Source organism: Dendrobates tinctorius, unplaced genomic scaffold, assembly GCF_039654945.1.
Source record: "Dendrobates tinctorius isolate UK_male_01 unplaced genomic scaffold, ASM3965494v1 ptg000083l, whole genome shotgun sequence".
NCBI classification, from domain to species: domain Eukaryota; kingdom Metazoa; phylum Chordata; class Amphibia; order Anura; family Dendrobatidae; genus Dendrobates; species Dendrobates tinctorius.
In genome coordinates, this window is record NW_027361751.1 from 10,567,419 (window position 1) to 10,583,660 (window position 16,242).

General features: G+C 41.0%; 1 protein-coding gene across 3 annotated transcripts in view; it reads left to right on the top strand.

Annotated features, from left to right (window-relative positions):
* The window catches only part of SV2C (synaptic vesicle glycoprotein 2C), a 385,566-nt gene extending 370,862 nt beyond the window's left edge, over nucleotides 1-14,704 (top strand). For all 3 annotated transcript variants that reach the window (XM_073584110.1, XM_073584111.1, XM_073584109.1), the window contains exons 11-13: nucleotides 3,865-4,068; nucleotides 10,983-11,142; nucleotides 14,154-14,704. In XM_073584110.1, coding sequence (XP_073440211.1) covers nucleotides 3,865-4,068; nucleotides 10,983-11,142; nucleotides 14,154-14,337 — 548 coding nt within the window. In that variant the 3' untranslated portion in view covers nucleotides 14,338-14,704. The remainder of the gene's footprint in view (nucleotides 1-3,864; nucleotides 4,069-10,982; nucleotides 11,143-14,153) is intronic.
* Nucleotides 14,705-16,242: the final 1,538 nt, after the last annotated feature.

The window sequence follows — 16,242 nt, forward strand, 5'->3', positions numbered from 1 at the left end:
TTTGCCCACATACAACAACGTTGTACGCCCTCAGATTCCTCCTGGTTGGAGAAAGAAAAATGTTGTGAAGAATAAACGGAGAGTTGTGGTCATGGGGGATTCCCTATTGAGAGGAACAGAGGCCGCTATCTGCAGAACGGATATAACTTCAAGAGAAATGTGCTGTCTTCCAGGTGCAAAAATTAAAGATGTGTCTGACAGGATATCAGGACTCTTCAGACCTACAAATGACTACCCATTCCTGCTACTACATGTGGGGACAAATGACACTGTGCGAGAAACGACCTGGAAACCATCTGCAGAGACTTGGAAAACTTAGGTAAGAAAGTGAAAGAACTGGGAGCGCAGGTGGTCTTCTCTTCCATCCTCCCAGTGGATGGCCATGGAACAAGGAAGTGGAATAAGATTCTGCAGGTGAACAACTGGCTTTGTCGATGGTGTCGTCAGCAAGGATTTGGATTTCTGGATCACAGAGTGAATTACCTATACGATGGACTACTTGCTAGAGATGGGGTGCACCTTACGAAGACTGGAAAGCATGTATTTGGAAGTCGCCTTGCTACACTCATCAGGAGAGCTTTAAACTAGAACAATGCGGGAAGTGAAGCAAAAGGCCAGAAAAAGCCATACACCTGACAAACACTATTGAGAATTCTGCTATTAGAAGTGGAAAGGAAGAACAAAGACAAAAAAAATCTAAATAATAAAAATATTGAAGAAAGAGAAACCAATCACAAACTAAAATGTTTGTAAACAAATGCACAAAGCATGGGCAACAAACAAGGATAACTGGAACTACTAACGCAGGAAAAAAAATATGATGTCATTGGAATCACTGAAACTTGGTGGGATGATACACATGATTGGAATACAAGACTAGAAGGATGCAACTTATGTGCAAGACACAGACTTGTTAAAAGAGGAAGATGTGTCGCATTGTATGTTAGAAAAGTGTATATCTGCACAGAGATTGAAGCTTCAGAGACTGGGAGTTCTGTTTGGGTAAGAATACAAGGACAGAACAATGGAAAGGACACCATTGTTGGCATTTACTATAGGCCGCCTATGCAAGCTGAAGATATGGATGAACTCTTTATGCATCAAATGGCCAAGTTCTCCAAAAAATATGACATAGTTGTCATGGGAGATTTCAATTATCCAGACATTTGAAGGGAATCTCTCTCGGGCAAAACAAACAGGTCAAGGAAATTCTTATCCTCTTTTGCTGACAACTTTATCTTCCAAAAGGTAGGAGAGAAAACAAGGGGAACCGCTACCTTGGATCTAATCCTTATAAACAGGGAGGAAATGGTTGAGGAGGTAAGAGTGGCTGTGACCCTAGGAGGTAGCAACCATGCTTTTATAGAAATTTGGATAATTAGAGGAGGAAGACCTTTGAAGACTCAGACATCAAGGTTAGATTTCAGAAAGACAGATTTTAAGGAGAAATAATCAGGAAGGATGGGAAATCTTGAAAAATGAGATTCTAAAATCACAATTGTTAAAAAACCAGGATGGATGAACACAGAACTTAAGCACATGCTAAAAAGGAAAAAATAAATGTTTATAAAATGGAAAGAGGGAGGCATATCTAAAGAAGAATATAATGCTGTCTGCAGAACCTGCAGGGCACGAATCAGATTAGTTAAATCTTACAATGAATTAAGGCTTGCAAGAGATGTCAAAAGCAATAAAAAAGGATTTGGGGGATATGTCAAAAGTAAAAGAAAAGTCATAGATGCTATAGGATTTTTACAGGATGAAAATGATGAAATAGTAAGACAGGATGTTGAGAAGGCGGAACTTTTAAATTCCTATTTTGCATCTGTTTTCTCTCAGAAAGGAAATGTAACATCAACTGATGTTCACTGTCCTATTAAGGGAATAGAAGAATCCAGGATATCTATAAACAGAAAGATAGTGAGGAAACACTTAGCTAACCTAAATGAATTCAAGTCTCCAGGTCCAGATGAATTACACCCCAGAGTACTGAAGGAGATAGCAGAAGAAATTTTTGAACCACTCTTCATAATCTTTCAAAAATTCTTGGAGAACAGGAGAAGTCCCAGAAGACTGGAGAAGAGCAAATGTTGTTCCTATCTTCAAAAAAGGGAAGAAGGTGGATCCAGAGAACTATAGGCCGGTGAGTCTGACATCTATACCAGGAAAGATCTTTGAACAAATTATTAAACAACATGTATGTAACTAACTGGATAAGAGTGAAGTGAAACAGAGTCAGCATGGGTGTGTAACTAATAAGTCATGTCAGACTAACTTAATTTCCTTCTATGATAGAATCACTGACTGGGTGGATCAGGGAAATGCTGTAGATATAGTATATATTGACTTCAGCAAAGCATTTGACAAAGTATCTCACACAATCCTTATTGAAAAAATGACTAAGTATGGAATGGACAAGGTAACTGTTAGATGGATTCATAACTGGCTTAGTGATCGGATCCAAAGGGTGGTCGTAAATGGTTGCACATCCAGTTGGAAGAATGTCTCAAGTGGAGTACCACAGGGCTCTGTCTTGGGCCCTGTATTAATCAACATCTTTATCATTGATTTAGATGAAGGAATCGAGGGTACACTGATTAAATTTGCTGATGACACAAAGTTAGGAGGGGTAGCTAATACTAGAGAAGAGAGAGGATTCAAAAAGATATAAATAAACTGGAGCAGTGGGCAGCAACTAACAGAATGGTTTTTAACATGGAAAAATGCAAAGTACTACATCTGGGCAATAAAAATGAAAAAAGCATATACAGAATGAGAGGAATAGGGCTAAGCAACAGCACATGTGAAAAATACTTGCATATACTAATAGATCACAGACTGAACATGAGCCAACAGCGTTTTAACAGAAACATACAGTCTAGATCACGTGAAGTCATTATTGCCCTCTACTCCTCTTTGATCAGACCTCATCTGGAATACTGTGTCCAGTTTTGGGCACCACATTTTAAAAAAGACATCAACAAACTGGAGCAAGTTCAGAGAAGAGCGACCAGAATGGTGACCGGTCTGCAAACCGTGTCCTATGAGGAACGGTTGCAGGATTTGGGAATGTTTAGCTTGCAAAAGAGAAGACATTGTAGAAGGATCATCTTTATTCTCATTTGCACAAGGAAAGACTAGAAGCAATGGGATGAAACTGAATGGGAGACACAGATTAGATATTACTAAAAACTTCTTGACAGTTAGGGTGTTCAATAAATGGAACAGGCTGTCACGAGAGGTGGTGAGTTCTCTTCAATAGAAGTCTTCAAACAGACTCTGGACAGACATCTGTCTGGGATGATTTAGTGAATCATGCTTTGAGGAGGGGGTTGGACCAGATGGCCCAGGAAGTCCCTTCCAACTCTACCATTCTATGATTCTATGACCTTTACGTGATCAGTCCACTCCTCCAATACTGAGAGATGAGCACTTAAATTGATTGTGGTAGATCTGAAGCCTCTGTCGCTCCAGCTCTATTCCCCAGTCAACACTGCCTACTCTTGCTTGCCCAATGGCTCTTTTGCCTGAAGACACACAACATAGAGGCCTGTCAGTCAAGCATGAGGAGGCAGCACTGCGTGGGGAATAGAGCAGGAGTGTCAGATACTTCACATCTATCATAGCTCTTCAAGCACCATTTGCATATCAATTAAAAGTCTGATTTTTCAGTTATGGAGGAATGGACTGGCCATATAAAGGTATTTCTGGACTTGTCTTTGAAACAGCTACATGAGCATGTAAATAGTTTTTTGGGTGAAACCCTGCTGACAGCTTACTTGTAAGACATATAAACTGGAAAGTCTGAATATTATAATTAAAAGGAAATCTCCTTTATTCTGATATGCATCTGTTTTTTTCCAGACCTTGAAAAATACAAGTTCACTGATAGTGAATTGATAAACTGCACATTTCATGATCCAAAGGTGGGATGTCAGATCACATTTGACGACGACTACAGTGCCTACTGGATCTACTTTGTGAATTTCCTGGGAACGCTTGCTGTCCTTCCTGGCAACATAGTCTCTGCACTGTTGATGGACAAAATTGGGAGATTAACCATGCTGGGTATGTTACACTAAGATTAGTCTTCTCGCAAATGGACTAATTAAGGGTTGTCCACTAATTAGACACTTTTGGACAAACCTTAGGGCTCATGCAGACATCCATGGATCTCGGTTCGATCACATACCGCAATGCCCGGAGTGACTGCGGGTCTGCCAACCCAAGCATGACAGCTTCATATATTTCTATAAAGCTGTCATTCTTGGGAGATCCGCAGCCATTCTGTGTTTTTTTGGTCCGTGATTGGACTGAGATCCATGGATGTGTGCATGAGTCCTTAGGAATAAATTGAATAGAAGCTGAATAGCCATTACACAGTGTATGGAGCGATTTACTGCCGCCTGCTGGCAGCGCTGCAAGCATATTGATTATGATATGTGTGAGGAAATGAGAGCCGGGGGATACAGATATCCCCCTGCCATCACCAATCTGTGACGAAGCTTACACAGTTACAGCACTCCGGTGCCACCGGTACCCTCAGGTCAGTCAGGGAACTGCACCTAGGATAAGTAGTCGCCGGACAGGCTGCCCTGTTATGTACTGGTTATCCCAGTCCCTGGCCAGATATATATATATATATATATATATATATACATATATACAGTATATATAAACTTCTGATCCGTCACAGCCAGTATCCCCCAATAACAACAGAATAGTATGCTGCCACCAGTTCCTCATTAGATACAAGCCTGGTCTGTTAACAAGCTTTTGTCGGGTCAGAAACCAACCCCAGGTAGTGTATAAGTACTAGCCGTATTCAAGGACATGGGAAATCGGGATTTGAGATAAAAGAGGAGCCCAAAATTAATTGATATTTTAATTGTCGAAAGGTGCACTGGATAATGCAAATATATACAGGGTAATATACAAATATTATAGCCAGAAGTGCAGATAAAAGTAGGGTCCAGGTATGTGATTACAGTTAGCTGTATGTTACAGTTTGTTATAGCATGTGGGCCCAGGGAAGTCGAGTCCACAGGTACTTTCTTAGTTTCTGGTCCGTCTCCACGCATGATGTGACGCGGCTTTTGTGGCAGAATAATGACACTGGCTAATGGTGTGTAGCTAGCTTTTAACCCCTAGCTCACCCCCTCTCATATTTGCACCATCCCTCTGGGTCGAACTGAAATCTCCTCCCTTGACCTCCAAGCTGAAATAATTCCCAATATCTAGGATGGGACATAACTTCCTAGTGGGAGGTCCAAGGACGACTGACGTCTCAACGGGTTAGTTGGGCCTGGACCGATATGGAGTGTCCAAACTTGAGTCGGCTAAGTGGTTCTGGAAAGTCAGTCTCAATAGCTCAGTATCTGGGACAGCTAGACAAGATGAGACACAGGGGGGTGTGCAGAGGGCTCCCAGGATTCTGGTGGTATATTGGACTCAACCCTCAGATTCACGGTATTCTCATAATTCATCTCTATGTATCGGTGCTTAACTGTCTATGCTTTCCATTGATAGCTGATTGATGTGGGCCGCCTTGCACAAAAGACAGCAGGGGGTCCCAGCTGTGTTCCTCCTCACATTAATTGACATGGGGTCTCTAATTCTCTGGCCATATGGCATGTTCCTGTTCTTTTGGGAATTTGTGTACTTATCCCATGGATGGGGGTCATAATTCAGAAGTGGAGGGAGATCTCTGGATAATCTATTGAGCCTGAAATTAAAAAATCAAAATGGAGTCTCCCTCGTCCATCACAATATGGATGGCTTATCATGAGTAGTGTTGAGCATTCCGATACCGCAAGTATCGGGTATCGGCCGATACTTGCTGTATCGGAATTCCGATACCGACTTCCGATATTTTTTCAATATCGGAATTCGGCATCGGAATCGGAAGTTCAGTTGATTGACGGCCTGACGTCATCATGATGCGCGGTGTGTGCGCATCATGATGCGCCGTCATTTCGGGCCTTCCGGGGGTCTCTGCCGGCCTGCCGGGGGGCTGTGCCGGCCTGCCGGGGGGCTGTGTGGACTGCCCGGGGTCTGTACCGGCCTGCCGGGGGGCTGTGCCGGCCTGCCGGTGGTCTGTGCACCCTGTGGGGGTCTGTACCGGCCTGCCGGGGGGCTGTGCCGGCCTGCCGGGGGGCTGTGCTGATGTCCGGGGGTCTGTGCAAGCATCGTCCGATGGGACTACAAGTCCCATCGGGCGATGCCTGCTACCATGACAGTGATTGACACATTAGCCAATGATGGGACAGTAGTAGTCCCATCATCCGGCTAATGTGTTAAATGTTAAAAAAAAAAAAAAAAAATACTACATACATACTACATGCATGCTACATACATACTACATGCTACATACATACTACATATATACTACATACATACTACATACATGCTACATACATACTACATGCATGCTACATACATACTACATGCTACATACATACTACATATATACTACATACATACTACATACATGCTACATACATACTGCATGCTACATACATACTACATGCATACTACATACATACTACATGCATGCTACATACATACTACATATATACTACATGCATGCTACATACATACTACATGCTACATACATACTACATACATACTACATACATGCTACATACATACTACATGCATGCTACATACATACTACATGCATGCTACATACATACTACATGCATGCTACATACATACTACATGCATGCTACATACATACTACATGCATGCTACATACATACTACATGCATGCTACATACATACTACATGCATGCTACATACATACTACATGCATGCTACATACATACTACATGCATGCTACATACATACTACATGCATGCTACATACATACCACATACATACTACATACATACTACATATATACTACATGCATGCTACATACATACTACATGCTACATACATACCACATACATACTACATACATACTACATACATACTACATGCTACATACATACTACATATATACTACATGCATGCTACATACATACTACATGCTACATACATACCACATACATACTACATACATACTACATACATACTACATGCTACATACATACTACATATATACTACATGCATGCTACATACATACTACATGCTACATACATACCACATACATACTACATACATGCTACATATATACTACATGCATGCTACATACATACTACATATATACTACATGCATGCTACATACATACTACATGCATGCTACATACATACTACATACATACTACATGCTACATACATACCACATATATACTACATACATACAATACATTCATACAATACATACATAGACATACAGTACATATAACATAGAGTAACATACTTACCAATACTTGTCACATTGTTCCCCGAAGCCATTGTCTTTTCCAGAATAAATATTAACATAACAAACCACAAAAATACTCACCCACGATCCGAAGCAGTCCACGAGTGTGTCCCACGACGATCTTGGGTAGAGAACTGCAGCATCAGATGATGCTGCCGTTCTCTACGGGCTGCAGGAATCCAATGACGGAAGGTAGGTATCCTTCCGCACTGTATTCCTCCGCCACTTAAAAAAAAAAAAGTCCCTAGTCTCACTTTATGCCATTGCTGCGTGGGAAATTCCCACACAGCAATGGCATAAAGTGAGACTAGGGACTTTTTTTTTTTTTAAGTGGCGGAGGAATACAGTGCGGAAGGATACCTACCTTCCGTCATTGGATTCCTGCAGCCCGTAGAGAACGGCAGCAACAGCTGATGCTGCAGTTCTCTACCCAAGATCGTCGTGGGACACACTCGTGGACTGCTTCGGATCGTGGGTGAGTATTTTTGTGGTTTGTTATGTTAATATTTATTCCGGAAAAGACAATGGCTTCGGGGAACAATGTGACAAGTATTGGTAAGTATGTTACTCTATGTTATATGTACTGTATGTCTATGTATGTATTGTATGAATGTATTGTATGTATGTAGTATATATGTGGTATGTATGTAGCATGTAGTATGTATGTAGTATGTATGTAGCATGCATGTAGCATGCAGTATGTATGTAGCATGCATGTAGTATATATGTAGTATGTATGTGGTATGTATGTATGTAGCATGCATGTAGTATGTATGTAGCATGCATGTAGTATATATGTAGTATGTATGTAGCATGTAGTATGTAGCATGCATGTAGTATATATGTAGTATGTATGTAGCATGTAGTATGTATGTAGCATGCATGTAGTATATATGTAGTATGTATGTAGCATGTAGTATGTATGTAGCATGCATGTAGTATGTATGTAGCATGCATGTAGTATGTATATGGTATGTATGTAGCATGTAGTATGTATGTAGCATGCATGTAGTATATATGTGTTATGTATGTGGTATGTATGTAGCATGCATGTAGCATGCATGTAGTATGTATGTAGTATGTATGTAGTATGTATGTAGCATGTAGTATGTATGTAGTATGTATGTAGCATGCATGTAGCATGCAGTATGTATGTAGCATGCATGTAGTATATATGTAGTATGTATGTAGCATGTAGTATGTAGCATGCATGTAGTATATATGTAGTATGTAGCATGTAGTATGTATGTAGCATGCATGTAGTATATATGTGTTATGTATGTAGCATGTAGCATGCATGTAGCATGCATGTAGTATGTATGTAGTATATATGTGGTATGTATGTAGCATGCAGTATGTATGTAGCATGCATGTAGTATATATGTAGTATGTACTGTATGTTGCATGTAGTATTTATGTAGTATGAATGTAGCATGTATGTAGTATGAATGTAGCATGTATGTAGTATGCATGTTGTATGTATGTAGCATGTAATTTTTTTTTTTTTTTTTTTTTTTTTTTTTTTTTTACATTTAACACATTAGCCGGATGATGGGACTACTACTGTCCCATCATTGGCTAATGTGTCAATCACTGTCATGGTAGCAGGCATCGCCCGATGGGACTTGTAGTCCCATCGGACGATGCCTGCACAGACCCCCGGAGCCTGCACAGCCCCCCGGCAGGCCGGCACAGCCCCCCGGCAGGCCGGCACAGCCCCCCGGAGCCTGCACAGCCCCCCGGCAGGCCGGCACAGCCCCCCGGCAGGCCGGCACAGCCCCCCGGAGCCTGCACAGACCACCGGCAGGCCGGCACAGACCACCGGAGCCTGCACAGACCCCCTGGCAGGCCGGCACAGCCCCCCGAAAGGCCCGTACAGACCCCAGAGAGGCTGTACAAGGGCAGGAAAGGGTTTTTCTTATTCCGATACCGGAAGTCCCATAGACTTGAATGGGACTTCCGGTATCGGAATCGGCGATACCGATACTTTTTTTAAAGATCGGCCGATACCATCCGATACGATACTTTGAAGTATCGGACGGTATCGCTCAACTCTAATCATGAGGTTAAGCCATCCATCTTGAACTATCGAACAACTTCTTGAAGGCTACCTGCAATAAATATACCCTTCATAGTCAATTTGTTGATCAAAGGATTGAAAGTTGAATTGATCCTATGGAGTTGATGGCTCGATGGGAATATGAGGCTGCTGCCCCTTATGTAGTGATAAAAGGAGGCATCCCATATTAAATTAACTTTGCTTGGAATGGTAATCTAAGAATAAGTTGACATGACATGATGAGTATTTGGTCCTTTTTAACACTGCATATTTTTGTTGCCCAAACACATCTTTCAAAACACTCTATAGTAAAAGGTCAAGTTACATTGCAATTGTAGTGGACTTGGTTCAGATATTTCAGTATGGCTCAGAGGCTGCCCCACAATTAAATATTAAGGTCAAAATTTATAATTTATGCTTTTTTAAGTCACATTTCTTCTTTGACTTTTGGTATTCATTGTCAATTTTTAAACCAAGTTCACGCAATTGACAAATTTTGTGCAAAGTAAAAATTATTTTTCTTTGGCCGGGGGACTTTTTAGTGTAAAGAGTCACACACTTGGAAAAATGGTGCAAACATTGCACAACTTTTCTGGCATACATAAAATCACTCTGAAGTACATTTACAAAACAATGTATGACTTTTAAAAAAGTTGCAAATTAAAATTAGAAAAAGGAGCAAATGAAAAACTGCAGAAAAACACCTAAAACTAGACAAAAAAGGCGCTAATGCAATAATGACCCTGATTTATCAAAGTGTTTTTTATAGATTTCTAGTGTACAAATTTTGAAACATTGCAAAACTGTTTTTGTGACTCTTGGTGTATTCAGCATGGACCGGACAGGGCATGACGAAGTCTGCCCAACAAATTCTTTAAGAGTTACACTGATGGTGGATCTTATGCCAGAAGTGTACTTGTGGAGTAACATTTTGGTGAGGTGCATGGAGGTGCACGCTACTGATAAGATGAGCTGAATTCATTAAGTCGTGTGCTCCTCTTAATGAATCGGGTGCATCAGAAAAGAGCGACCAGAATGGTGACCAGTCTGCAAACCCTGTCTTATGAGGAAAGGTTGCAGGATTTGGGAATGTTTAGCTTGCAGAAGAGAAGACTGAGAGGAGACTTAATAGCTGTCTACAAATATCTCAAGGGCTGCCACATTGTAGAAGGATCATCTTTATTCTCATTTGCACAAGGAAAGACTAGAAGCAATGGGATGAAACTGAATGGGAGGAGACACAGATTAGATATTAGAAAAAACTTTTTGACAGAGTGATCAATGAGTGGAACAGGCTGCCACGAGAGGTGGTGAGTTCTCCTTCAATAGAAGTCTTCAAACAGAGGCTGGACAGACATCTGACTGGGATGATTTAGCGAATCCTGCTTTGAGCAGGGGGTTGGACCAGATGGCCCAAGAAGTCCCTTCCAACTCTACGATTCTATGATTCTACTCCTGCATGAACCTTCATTAAGACAAGCTTATGAAATGCTAATCTTAATGAATAGGGTCCTATATGTCTAATATATTTTCCCTGCTGAATTTCCTTTCAGGAGGATCCATGGTTTTGTCTGGCATAAGCTGTTTCTTCCTCTGGTTCGGTACCAGTGAGTCCATGATGGTGGGAATGTTGTGTGTCTATAATGGTCTTACTATTTCTGCCTGGAATTCTCTGGATGTGGTGACTGTGGAGCTATACCCGACAGACAAGAGGTAAGGCTACAGACAAGACAAACTTGCAATCTGAAATATAATCTCATTAGTAGAGTCGCGGTATAGACGTCAAAGCAAAAGTCCTACATTTTGTTGATTGGTCGCCCGTATTGGTTAAATTACTTTTGGGAACATTGCAAAACGAGATTGACAGCCCTGGAGGTTCTGCTTTAATTTTCTCTTTTATTCAATTTAGAAAAAAGCATCTGGCGCTCCGTTATGAGTGATTGATTTTTTTCAATCCTGATGGATCATTTAATTATTGGCTAACATCATTGTCTTAATTTACATATCTCCTTTATAAACCATACACAAACAGGCTATCCAAAAATACATGTGACAATCTGTCAAAGTAATTGGATCCAGACAACGTCTGGATGACAGACTTTGCGGTTAGTGCAAGACATGCATATTCAAGATGAGAGATAAAAATAAAGGCAATAAAAAAGACAGGGCGGCACAGTGGCTCAGTGGTTAGCACTGCAGCCTTGCAGCGCTGTGCTCCTGGGTTCAAATCCCACCAAGGATAACATCTGCAAGGCGTTTATATGTTCTTCCTGTGTTTGTGTGGGTTTCCTCGCACATTCAAAAGACATACTGATAGGGAATTTAGATTGTGAGCCCCATCAGGGTCAGTGCCAATAATGTCGGTAAAGCGCTGTGGAATTAATGGCGCTATATAAATGAGTAAACTAAATAAATAAAATAAAGCATGATCAAGAGGATGACTGAAGTGTTGGGTTATAGGCTAACATTATGATACAGAACACATAATTTCAGCACAGATACTGTACATATCATTTGTAACTATAGTATACTAACTATAGTGCTTGAACGTTTGTGAACCCTTCAAAATTTTTATATTCCTGTATAAATTTGGCCAAAAACTACATTATTATTATTTACTTATATAGCACCATTGATTCCATGGTGCTGTACATGAGACGGGGTTACATCAAAATACAAATATCACGTACAGTAGGCAAACTAACAATGGTAGACTGATACAGAGGGAAGAGGACCCTGCTCTTGCAGGCTTGCATTCTACAGGATGATAGGGAAGGAGACAGTAGGTCAGGGGTTCCAGTAGCTTCGATGGTGTTGAGGTGGCAGTGTGGTCATTGCAGGTTGTACGCTTTCTTGGAGATGGGTTTTCAGGTTTTGTCTGAAGGATCTGAACGTGGTGGATAATCGGACTTGTTGCGGCACAGAATTCCAGAGGTTTGGGGAAATTCAGGAGAAGTCTTGGAGGCAATTAGGTGGGGAATGAATAAGTGTGGCGGACAGAAGGAGGTCTTGGGACGGCCGGAAATTAAGTGAGGGATGATATCTTGATATTAGTTCTGAGATATATGGAGGAGAAAGGTTATGGATGGCTTTATAGGTCTGTGTTAGTAGTTTGAACTGGATACACTGGGAAATTTGGAGCCAGTGAAGGGATTTGCAAAGAAGGCAAGCAGTAGAGTAGCGAGGAGACAGATCAATTAGTTGGACAGCAGAGTTAAGGACGGACTGGAGAGCTGCGAGAGTGTTAGAAGGTAGGCCACAGAGGACGATGTTGCAGTAGTCGAGGCGGGAGATAATTAGGGCATGTGCAAGCATTTTGTTAAAGTGAGGGTTGAGGAAATGAAGGATTCTGGAAAAATTTTTGAGCTGGAGGAGACAGGAAGTGGCGAGAGCTTGGATGTGCAGTTTGAAGGACAGGGCAGAGTCAAGAGTAAAGGGGGCTTTACACATAGCGATATCACTAGTGATATCGCTAAAGCGTCACCGATTTTGTGACGCAGCAGCGATATCGCTACATGTGATACTTACCTCCAACCGGCTCCCCCGCTGGCTATCGCTGATCGCGCGAGATCGTCCACGTCCATTTCTTGTTGTCGGCTTCCTGGTGGGGCCGACGAGCGAGCTATGGACGCGGGCGGAAGACGGCGGTCATCGCTTCGTCTGAAAGGTAAGTACGACCGCCAAGCATAGCTACATCACTGGTGAGATCTGCCTGTGTGACAGCTCACTAGCGACCATTTAGCGATGCACCAGCGATCCTGACCGGGTTGTATCGTGGTCGGGATCGCTGGTGCATTGCTAAATGTAAAGGGGCCTTTACTCTGAGGCAGATGATTTCCGGTACAGGGGAAAGTGTAATGTCATTTATTAGATAGTGATAGATAGATCAGGTAGGGAAGATATGCGAGATGGATGAAAGATGATTAGATCGGACTTTCACACAAGTCCTAATAGTAGATAGAGAGAATCAAATCAAACAAATAAGTGAAAACAAAAAAAAGACTGTAATTTTATTATTGAGGAAAAATTTTTCAGTATCGCATGCTTGTGAGTGACAAAAGTATGTGAACCTTTAGGATTAGCATACAATTTTAAGGTGAAATTAGAGTCTAGTGTTTTCAATTAATGGAATGATATCAAGTGTGATTGGGCAATAATTCTTTTATTAAAAAATACAGGGATATATCAAAATTTCATTTTCACACAACATGTTTATGGAGGTAAGGCACAAGCAAAGGAAATATTTGGTATCTATTAATTACAGAAAAAATGTAGGAAGGGGCAAAATTGGACAAGACTTTTTAGGTTAAGTTGATGACTGAACCGACAACAAGGGTTGATAACTGTCCAGAAATTACTGGACATAACGTAAAGCATAGGCCACTTTTTTCGCAAACATTTGTTGCATACATGACTTTTTAGCTGGAAGAGCTTGCACAGATTTTTATGATGGTAATTATCAACATTTTACAATTCACGGTGAAGGTTGCTACTGTGTTCATATCAGTGTTATAGGCTGTGGATATGTATCACTTAAAATCCAGTGTGTCCATAAAAAAAGATTTTACTGTGGCTTTTAGATAATTTCTCGAGGAAAAAAATAAAAATCAAGATGGCAAACACTGGAGATCCACACTGAGATTTTATATATAAGGCCCCCTCTCCATTATGGCTGTATCCAGTTCTTGAATCTGTCTGGTCTTACAATATGTTTTTTATTGCAGGTCCACCGGCTTCGGCTTTCTGAATGCAGTATGTAAGGCAGCGGCAGTGCTTGGAAATTTAATATTCGGTTCACTTGTGGGAATCACTAAAGCCATACCTATACTACTGGCCTCAGCTGTGCTAGTATGCGGAGGTCTGGTAGGACTTCGACTGCCAGACACAAGAAACCAGGTGTTGATGTAAATGGAAACAAAAGCCATTGTGGATACAATTTTTTATGTATTCCCTGAAAAAAAAAATGGAATAATATACTCAAAATGTCATTGAGGAGCCCGAACACATCATGTTAACAAAATGTACTGTAGATGTCCTTGCTGTGCTATGTGTGTAGAAATAGAGCTGTCCAAATTATTTTCAGTTAAGTAGATTTTTACATAGGATTTCCATTTTATGATGCCTTTTTAGCTTTTTTATTTTCGAATGGCTAGCTCACCATGGGCCCATTAATATGCACTTGGAAATCAGGCACGTAGGAATAATGCCAAAGGTCAGGCCGAAAACATGGTTCTACACATTGTGTGTCATCCAAATAAACATGTCTATGCTTGTGTGTCTGTCTGGCCCTCAAAATTATTGGCTGAAAAATATCAGACACATTTTAGGTAAAATCTAATTCGTATTGTTTCATTATCACAGAAAAGTAATGCCACATATTACAGTTCTGGTGCCCAGATAAGCAGCTATGTGCCATACAGTAGATGGTGGCTTTCTCTAGTTAGAAAAGTAAATCTTGCATATAAACTAAAATAGATGTGCCACGTGTATCATTAAAGCAGCTCTATCACTTGACTTCTTTAATATAAACTGTATAAATTATTAAATGGATATCTTAGACCTGTTGAGGCTGGTATTCTTACTTTGAAAATCCATGTCAGAATGGGGTGTTAAATACTGACCATAAGATTATGATTCTATGAAAACAGCTAAATGATAAAATTCTTGCTTTAATGGTAGTAGGGAACATTTTAAAAAAAAAAATTAGCAGATCAGTAATTCAGCAATTGGTGAGTGAAGTGGACCTTTAGGCTGGCTCAAAAAAGTTGTAATATGACAATGAAAGGCGTTCTCTGGGAACAGAATAAAAAATAACTAAAGTAAATGTCTCTATAAGTGAATTCCCAAATTCATTTAATTAGCAAATCAAAATAATTTTGCCTAGGGAGCTAATCACTATAGAATTAAAATGGCTGCTGTCCTTTTACACAGACAGAAACCTGTCCTGGAATGTTAGAACTACTACTACTATTAGTAGTCTACTGCACAAGTGACAGTGAGCATGCTCAGTAGGGTATTTCTCTGCTGTGCACTGGAGATAATCTATACCATGTATGGTAATTCAGAAAGATTGGATGGATAGCAGTGTGAGTTATCTCTTCTTACCACAACACCCCTGATATGTCCAGTATTAGATCAGATGGACAGGATGGACAGCAGTGTGAGCAGCCTCTTCTTACCTCAGCACTCCTGGTATCTCCAGTATTAGATCAGATGGACAGCAGTGTGAGCAGCCTTTTCTTACCACAAAACCCATGGTATCTTCAGCATTAGATCAGATGGACAGGATGGACAGCAGTGTGAGCAGCCTCTTCTTAACACAACACCCTTGGTATGTCCAGTATTAGATCAGGTGGACAGGATGGACAGCAGTGTGACCAGCCTCTTCTTATCTCAGCCCTCCTGATATCTCCAGTATTAGATCAGATGGACAGCAGTGGGAGCAGCCTGTTCTTACCACAACCTCTATGGTATCTTAAATATTAGATCAGATGGATAGGATGGACAGCAGTGTGAGCAGCCTCTTCTTACCTCAGCACTCCTGGTATCTCCAGTATTAGATCAAATGGACAGCAGTGAGAGCAGCCTTTTCTTACCACAAAACCCATGGTATCTTCAGCATTAGATCAGATGGACAGGATGGACAGCAGTGTGAGCAGCCTCTTCATAACATAACACCCCTGGTATGTCCAGTATTAGATCAGATGGACAGGATGAACAGCAGTGTGACCAGCCTCTTCTTATCTCAGCCTTCCTGATATCTCCAGTATTAGATCAGATGGACAGCAGTGGGAGCAGCCTGTTCTTACCACA